Source organism: Brachycentrus maculatus, unplaced genomic scaffold (assembly GCF_059751285.1).
Source record: "Brachycentrus maculatus isolate JH-2025_06_01 unplaced genomic scaffold, ASM5975128v1 h1tg000452l, whole genome shotgun sequence".
Classification (NCBI taxonomy): Eukaryota; Metazoa; Arthropoda; class Insecta; order Trichoptera; family Brachycentridae; genus Brachycentrus; species Brachycentrus maculatus.
The window spans coordinates 859,681-868,930 of NW_028281199.1; the positions used below are offsets into that span (position 1 = coordinate 859,681).

The 9,250-nt window shown below is 36.1% G+C and overlaps 2 protein-coding genes across 2 annotated transcripts; one reads left to right on the top strand and one right to left on the bottom strand.

The window, feature by feature from the left end:
* Positions 1–616: 616 nt before the first annotated feature.
* LOC148302437 (uncharacterized) lies at positions 617–6,012 on the bottom strand. Its single transcript, XM_088271627.1, has 5 exons — positions 5,522–6,012; positions 4,049–4,177; positions 3,800–3,962; positions 2,199–2,507; positions 617–2,035 (listed from the first exon to the last, which is right to left on the bottom strand). The coding sequence occupies exons 1-5, from the start codon at positions 5,797–5,799 to the stop codon at positions 1,862–1,864; spliced, it is 1,053 nt and encodes a 350-aa protein (XP_088127753.1). The 5' UTR covers positions 5,800–6,012; the 3' UTR covers positions 617–1,861.
* A 65-nt stretch (positions 6,013–6,077) lies between these two features.
* Positions 6,078–9,162, top strand: LOC148302438 (protein MCM10 homolog). The gene has a single exon (XM_088271587.1). The coding sequence runs from the start codon at positions 6,218–6,220 to the stop codon at positions 8,507–8,509; it is 2,292 nt and encodes a 763-aa protein (XP_088127713.1). The 5' UTR covers positions 6,078–6,217; the 3' UTR covers positions 8,510–9,162.
* Positions 9,163–9,250: the final 88 nt, after the last annotated feature.

The following is a 9,250-nucleotide window of genomic DNA, read 5'->3' on the forward strand; positions in this document are numbered from 1 at the left end:
TTGTTGTTGGTATCGTAATCATGTTTATTTAAAGAGACCGGGTGATTAACCCTGCGCTCTCGAGGCCTGGGCAGGTGCCCTGAAGGATGGCTCATCCTGGTTTTTCTGTAGGGGTGTATTCCTTCCCTTAGCTGGGGGGGGGTCTCGTTATTAGGCGCCAGACAATCGCCTTTCGTCCTCTTCCCGTTAGCTACAGTTTTCGCCAAAGGCTCTGACTGCATTACCAGGACCTACGACGGGGACGTGGGAAGAAGGGCTTGCTAGGGGTCTACGGTCACTAAGGGCCTGAAGGTTGGCTTTTCTCAGCATTTTTTAGGAATGTTCTGTCCAGCACAGAATATACCACTGAGGCCATTTCCCAGCCTTTAAGGTCCCAAAAGAGGAGTACATACATATTAACCGTTTTAGTACTGAGATTTTTTTTAATGCATGTTAAAATGCACCTTCTCTTATTACTTTTAAGAAACGTCTGAGACGTTACTACATATTTATCACTAGAATCCTAACTGTCCATCAAACCTCCTCCCTTAGTTTTTCCCTCTACCTCCTTCCTTAAACTCCCTTTTTCCTTTGCCCCTTTAAATTACAAATTAATATATTTAAGTTTTTAAATATATTAATTTGTAATTTATGTTTTTTTAAATGTTCAAGTACTATCTACCCTCTGATTGCAAAAAGCTATATATGGTATCAAATGTTTTGATCAATATCACTAGTCTGTTTTTGGTTGGTTGCCTCTTAGCAATTAGCCCGCCAATGTACTTATTTATTTTCTGTACATGAAGTTCAAATAAATAAATAAAATGCTGCAGACTTTTTTTTGCAAAAATGGTCCCTTTTATTTGGTTTGTATAAAATCAACAATATTTGTCTCAAATATTGACTGATTTTATTAGCATTTCTTTTGAGTATTGGTGGAGAACATATTAAACTACTCAAATAAAACAGCATTTTGTAGAAGCAGTTATTTTTAAATATACATGCAATACTTACATATATATTTAAAAATAAATGCAATTCGAAATATGTTTCAGGATGAAGTTCCTCTAAAACATTGACACAAAGGCTGTGTGAAATTGACTCGACCTTGGGAGTTTTCACTACTGACTCAGCCTCCCATTGGTTACCATTTTAATTTTATTGCCTATATCACTAAACGAAAAGTGTACGCTGCAACACAAGATCCCAGCTCGACCGCTAAAATACGCCGGCGCCATCGTCTGTATATAGATAGCTGCGCTATTGGCTAAGTATACTAGTATCAACATATCTATTCTCAGTACTCTAATGGTTGAGAAGCATTTTGTTTATCAATTTATCATTTGTGAATATCACCAACTTGGGACCTCTTATGTCTTTATAGCAGCAGTTCTGGCTACCATTTATGAGGCACCGAGTCAACATAAAATGAAGTATTTCATCCTGTAATATCGGTTACCCTGGACTGACACCTAAAGCACAAAACTTAATCTAAGTCAGTGCCTTAGTCGCCATTAGGTGCAAGGGAAATAATGAATACATATTTAACAAAGTCATTTAAAATTTTATATGCACACTTTAAATTATACTTACTTCGACATACACTATAAGTTTTATAAATATTATTATAACTATTTAAAATATTTGGTTAGTATATAAAACATTTTTATTTAATGATTTGAAACGTGTGGTGGCAAGTCCAGATGATAAAAGATAGTAAAAATGATTTTACAAGCTTCCAATGAAATATCTAAAGCATAAAATTAAGATGCGAAATAATTTAGAACTGTAATAATAAAATTAATTGAGGACATCACAATTATTGCTTCTCAATAAGTTTTTACGTTTTTTCTCTCTTCATATTCTTAGCTCTGAAATAAATCTATCTGCAAAGAGTAGCGTCAATTTGCTGTAGCGAAGGTAGCATCATCTTCAGTTTCCTGCGGTAAGCTGAATCTTCTGCGATAGGATTTTTGTACAAGTAAACAGTCGCAATCTTCTTGTTGCTTGATAACCGTTCAATGTTATTCCACTCAGTCACTTGATTGTCATTCAACTAGAAGAAAAAATATAAAATAAATAATTGATAATTGGTATCCTACACATGTTTTTATTCAAAATCTAATTCGGATTTCTGGGGTTACACTGTATAATAACATGTTGATTTTTAATACCCATAAAACTAAGCATAATAAATATTAATCAGCAAAATCTCTCACCCAAAATTCTTCCAAATCAACCAAATGACTGACATTCTCAATGGTAGATATTTTGTTCATGGCAAGATCCAATGTTGATATCAATACATTGTTATCCAAATTTTCAATCTTAGTCAGCTGGTTTTCCGAGAGATACAGCTGATCCAATTTCAACAGATTATCTAGGTTTTCAATTTTCACCAGACGGTTATTTTGTAAACTCAGACAGTCCAGCTCTGGTAAGTCATCCAGGTTCTGTATTTTGGATATTTTATTCTTCGCCAAGTACAGCTGCTTCAGCCCTGATAAACCTTCTAGGTTTTTGATTTCCTAAAACAAAAAATAGTTCATTTGTCATATTATATAATATAATATAAAACCCTTATCCGCACCCCAATGGTGCATAGGGCACTGTGTCTTATAAACGCAGTGTTATCATGATCATTTTACACATGAAGGAAAGGTGATCAGCCCTCCGCTTCAGGTACCAGTCCATGGTAATATTGAATAAATATTACAGTGAAAAAATTACTTATATTTATTTTTACCCCCCTTGGGAATCGAACCCGGGACCTCCAGAACGGTAGCCGAGCGTGCTGACCATTACACTACGGAGGCGGACAATTGTAATATTACATGATCGATAAAATGAATGTTTAGAAATGTAAACGGCAATTAAAACAATATTAACACATTGTTTGCAGGAAACTCTTAAAACTGCCTTTAACATACTGTTAGTAGAAAGCAGGAGATGCTTATAAGCGTACTATTTGCTTACTTTTGGTAGAGCGCGAGAGACACCAAAAAACATTGCACAGATCGGAATTGGGTTTGCAGATACGTGTGATTAGTAAACTGGGGGTCAAGCGGCAGACTGGCAGAGTATAAGTAGAGTCGGGGTTGGTGAAAAAACCGCCCGACAGCAATGTGTTAATATTATTTGTTATATCGGGCACTGGATTATTCACCCTATGGATGGTATCCCTCATTTGGTGCAACAATGACGTAATTACACTTTTAGAAATATTACAGGAGATGCCATTCAGACGTTGTAGCAACAGAAATGGCGCCATTTTACTCAATTCTACAATGACACTCGCACCATCTCGCAGCATTTCACCACAAAATTAATTCTGTTGATATTTCTTCTGATGTAAATAGTCTTTTCACACATTTTGACATATTTAACTTGTTTAAAAAAAATTAAATGATATATTTATATATTTTTTTGACATCTCATCAAAGACGAAGAAGAATATGGAAGTCTGAGCATTTACGGGGCTGACGACCGTCATAGGCTGGTTTAAGTGATCACTTAATATATATGAACCAGTTTTGAAACATTGTTCTTGAATCACTAGAAATCTATTGGTGAGATCGTCAGCCCCGTAAATGCCCAGACTTCCATATTCTTCTTTATCTTTGATGAGATATCAAAAAATAATATGAAAATAACTCCTGTAATTGGAGATAATTCAGATTTTGTGAACAAGTATTTGGACACACTCAAAATGATGTAAAATTTAATTATGTCATTGTTGCGCCAAATGAGCGATATGACAATTTTCAAAGGTGTCTCAACTTGATATGGTATTCAAAGGTGGCAATTAAAAGCTACTAACCTTTATTTTATTGTCTCCGAGTTCTAACAGCTCCAAGTTCTGGAGATGTTTGACGTTTTCGATTTCGGTAATTTTGTTAGAACTCAAAAACAGTTTACGAAGATTAACCAGTTTGTCGAGTCCACTGATTTCCTTTATTCTGTTGAATGAGAGATCCAAAATTCTAAAAAAAGATGTAATTTTAACAATTAAAATTATAACTAAATTTTTTTTTTTCAATATCTAAAAATTTTGAAAAATATTACTAACTCCAAGTTAACGAGACAGTCCAAGTTTTCAATACAAGTTATTTGGTTGTCATATAATTCCAACTCAACCAGAGTGACGAGGGTGTCCAAATTTTCTATTTTCTTGATAAGATTCCAGCGTAGGTAGAGCCTGAAATTCAACAATCGTTTTGATCAATTACATGTCAAACTTTTGTAACAAAAAGTTAACAAAACAAAAGAAACAAAAAAAAATAAACAAAAAAGCTTAACTAATAGAGAAGCGACCAAAATTAAGCAATTGTAAATCTATATCGATCTATATCAATGAAAATAAATCTAAAAACAGAAAAAGTATTTTAACACATTGACTGCCACGGCAATTTTCAGAATTCAGGTCTAAAAAGCCAGTTCTTTAAAAAAAAATCTTTTACTTCTTGATTTTTAATAAATTTTTTATAATTATATTTTCTGTTCATTTATAATTTTTTTAAATGTATTAATTTTAAATCAAACACAGATTTTTGACTCTACTAATTTGTATTTTATTAACAAAAACACAAAAAAATATTGTTAGTAAACTACAACTTAGTAGACTAGAAATCTGTGTTTGATTTAAAATTAATAAATAAATTAAAATGGAGTTCTACAAAGTAAACGCCAAATCAAATTTTCTGTTCATGTAAGCCAGCATTGATTTTTTGTTCTTTTCCCAGAAGCCATCTATTCATATTAGCACTGATATACTAGGAATTTTATCATAGCTGCAGGAATATGGCAAGTAAACGCAGTACGAGATAACTTGTAGTTGGCAATTTTAAATGGGTTATTCAAGGGTGTTTATCAGGGTTATCTATTGAGCTTAATTTCAGCTGATTAAAGGGAGAAGCAAGAACAACAAAAAAGAGAGTACGTGGATAATAAATGTGTAGACAATAGTATAAGTATTTATTTATCTTTCTAGCACATTTCACTTCACTTCCTCTATCAAACAAAACTTGCATTGTTATATTCCCGCTACAATTTTTCAAGTAAGTAGGTACTAGGCTCAATGGGGTTTACGGATTTCCAAAATCACAGATCAGGAAAGTCACTATTTTGGAAAAAAAGTAAGCTGCATATTCTAAGAACATTTGCTCTCAGCTTGATGATCGTGTATATAAAGTTACTGTATTTTCCTGAGATCCTCTTGGGGCCATTTTCAGGAAAATTATTTCTGTAAGATTCTAGCACCATTTGTTTGGACAAAGATGGATGTTATTAATTGTTTTTTCATAATGGAATTTGTGGTGCCACAAATTTGCCCCTGGGTAGCGCCTGTTCACATCACTTTTCTTTGTGATTTCTCGGCTCAGCCATAAAGTGGGATTTTTTTCAACAAAATTACATTGTTCCACATGGCGGATGACTCACTTGAACATATTTCGACCGGTTTATTTCGTCATCCTTTCCAGCTTCTACAACCTTATAACTACACTAAAGCGAGTATTGTGCAACAATTTATGGTAATAGTTACCTTTCTATGCATTGAAGGGGTTCCAGATTTTCTATTTTTCCAATTCTACCATGGTTTAAATCCAGTTCCAAAGCATCGACATCGACAACCACTATTTCTTGGGCACACTCATCTTCATTTTCTTTACCCACAGTCTTGACAGACTCATTGACTCGAACTAATTCTTTGGAATGCTCTTTATTTGATGCAATTGCATCCCCAACATCCATTTTATTGGTTTCTGGATCGGCATCAATTTTGATTTTAGCATCTCCAGACATACCAGTATCTGAATCCATCGTTCGAATAACTCGACAAATTGATACAATAACTTATTGACAATAAGAATATACTAATATATTAGCTTACTGAATAAAATAAATCGGAAATAACAAAACCAACACCGGCCTTCAAAATTAAAAATATAAAGAAACTTCAAATACATAGATAAAGTTAAATGCTACGACAAAATGTAGCGAAATCCAAGTTAGGTAGGAACTAAAAACATCAAATAAGTAGACACCCAGGAAAAAAATATATCTATGGTAAACTTCGATGTCAAAAATTTCCCGCGAAATCGTCCGATAGCTGCTTTGCGTACTCGCCGTGCGGAATATTATAATACTTTATGTCAAAATCAGCTGTCGTGTTTCATGCAACTTCACAGTTTATCCGAATATAAAGGCTTTTGTGCTTCAATTAAACACTTATTCTACGATGGAAGATACGGACGATCTCACCAAATTAGAAGAGTTATTAGCGGCGGATAGTTCAGACGAAGATGTCGTAGAACAAAATAATAAACCTGCAAGAAAATTAACTTTAGAGGAACAACCCCTATTTCTACAAGAAGAGGCTCAGAAAGAAAAAGAAAATTTATTATGCGGCAAAGAAAATATTAGATCTCAATGTAATGAAGAGAAATCTGATTTAAAGAAGGCTGCCCACGAAAAGCATGTGCCCGGCGTAAGCCAGATTCACACTGGGGATACGGATTCTTCAGATGACGAAGATAAGAAAAACTTCCTCGAAAGAAAATATACAGATTATGGATTGGATGTAAAGAAAATTCTTCAACACAAAGATGAAAAAAAAGGTGATTACATACGGAACGATACCGGCTCCACACATTCATTTAAAGCAGCTAGGAACACGGCAGTATCAAACAGCAAACTTCCAGGAAATACTGATACGAATCAAAATAGCAATTTGACTAAAGATATTTACACAGACCCGATATTTGGCATGAGAATAATTAAGCCGCTCATATCTAGTTCCGCGCTGAAGGAGCGGATGCACGGGAGGGAGGCCATCACCCTCGGCCGGGTCAAGAGGCACGTCGCGCACGGAGACCTGGCCAAGGACTGGGTCATAGCCGGTGCAATCGTGAGGAAGAGCGTTTCCAAAGAATCGCAAAAAGGCGCACAATACTCCATATGGACATTGAGCGATCTTAAGGATGACCTTAAAACAGTCGCCGTGTTCCTTTTCCGTAACGCATACAAACAGCTATGGAAAACTAATCAAGGAATGGTCATAGGGATCCTGAATCCTAACATTCTGGACAAGAGAGACGATAGCACTGACCAAGCGTGCTTATCAGTCGATAATCCGGAGAAAGTTATGATATTCGGAAACTCTAAAGACTTCGGATTTTGCAAAAGCAAAAAGAAGAATGGCGATCCGTGCACGTCATTTGTAAATACGAACCAATGCGAGTACTGCGTCTACCATGTGAAACAAGAATACCAAAAGTGTTCTAGACGATCCGATTTACAATCGGCAACAGCCGGACGAGGGCTTGTCGATCTGAGAAATAAGGTTCTCGGTAAGAATACATATATATACGGAGGACAATCCTTTTCCTCGATTCCTGCCGTGAAAAGCAAAAAACAAACTGCGAAAGATAACAACAGGTTGCAGACTTTGAGTGATTATTTTAAAACTGCCGACCGGGAGTCGCTGATTGTCAACAAGTCACCCGTCACGACTCCAAATATCAAGAAGACCGCTTCAAGGGTCGAAGCGAGTAGATCTCAGAGGCTGAAAGACTTGGAAAGATTGGAGTTCTTGAATGCCGGCTCCTCAAAATGCATAACTACGACAGAAAATGAAAATCATTTATCATCGACAACTTTATCAAGTCCGAAACAATTTCCCGTTCAGAGCTCGAAACTTTCTAGCCCATCACACTCGGCCGATAACAAGAAAATGTCTCCAGCACAAACTCCCAATACTGAAATCAAATTAAAGTGCCCAACGTTAGGTATTCCGACACTAGGATTCGGTTTAAAGACCTCGTCACTAGTAGACTTAACACTACCTTTTAGTAAAAAACAAAGCGAAAAAGCTAAATCCAACGCTTTAAAATGGATCAAAGAAAACGGACCATTGAATAAAGTCAATCCGAATAATGTTAGAGGAACCGCAGAAGGGAAAAAAAGAAGTCTGAGTAAATTGAATATCTCTGATGAAAAAAATGAAGAATCGGAACAAACTACCAAGAAGCCCAAAACTGGTGTTGCGTCGGAACGTTTCCAAAGCATGCTCGCTGCCACTTCGGCACATAAAGACCTCGTTGTCCAACATGACGACACGGAAGTAGATAAATATTTTAACAAGTTAGAGAAGAAAGAAATGATGGAAGAGAAGATGTTGAACACTTTCAAACTCGCATGCAAAGCCGTTAGATGTTTAAAGTGTTCGTACACAAGTTTCTCCGCTGCGGACAGATGCAAACAAGAGAAGCACCCACTGAAAGTGTTTGACGCTTTCAAGCGATTCTTCAAGTGCTTGCACTGCGGGAACAGACAAGTATCTTTAGACCTGATCCCCACACACTCCTGTAAAAATTGCCAAAATACTCGATGGCAGAGAACCGGCATGATAGCTGAGAAAAAAGCTGTCACACTCGCTAGTACTTTATCCATTAGAGGTGAAGAAGAGTTTTTAGGTCATGTTGAACATGGAGCTAGCATTAATCTTCTAGTCCCTGATGAAGGTGCTTGAAATGTTTTTAAAACACAAAATATCAATGGTCCCTATGTAAGTCTGGACATTGAAAATGTACATTTTACAGAAGAGCTATTTGACAAAAGGCTATTTAATTACCTACCAGAAAGCTCAGAAATTAAAAGATTTTTTTATTTATTGTAAAGGTGGGGACTGACCAGAGCATTTCGTCGTAATGTAAGGGTGAAGACTGACCGGAGCATTTCGTCGTAACGTAACATGTAACAATGCGAGCATTCAGGCAGTCAGGATACTGAACCGAGCGCTCCATCCAGTTTCGGATGCTCGGTAATGCTCGCCGCGAGCGATGTTACGACGTTATGTTATGACGAAATGCTCCGGTCAGTCTCCACCTTAACATTCGCGGCGAGCATCCGATTTTGGATGGAGCACTCGGAACGCTGTACTGACTACGAATGCTCGCATCGTAACGTGTTACGTTACGACGAAATGACTCTGGTCAGTCCCCACCTTAACACGTACATATAAACTTATGTACCAGGATCATAAATCATTTAAGAATAAGGTTACTCAGATATAAATAGCGACCATCGATATGTACTAGGTTTTTTGCCTTTTATCTCATGTTTTAAAAAAAATACGAATTAGAATAATCATGATAATGAAATTGTTAAATATAAATGTTTTAAATCATATTATTTACTTTTTATTTATCTCTACATTACCTGAACGAAGATCGTGGTTTGTCTACCAGACTTTAAATTACCTTTCTGTGAA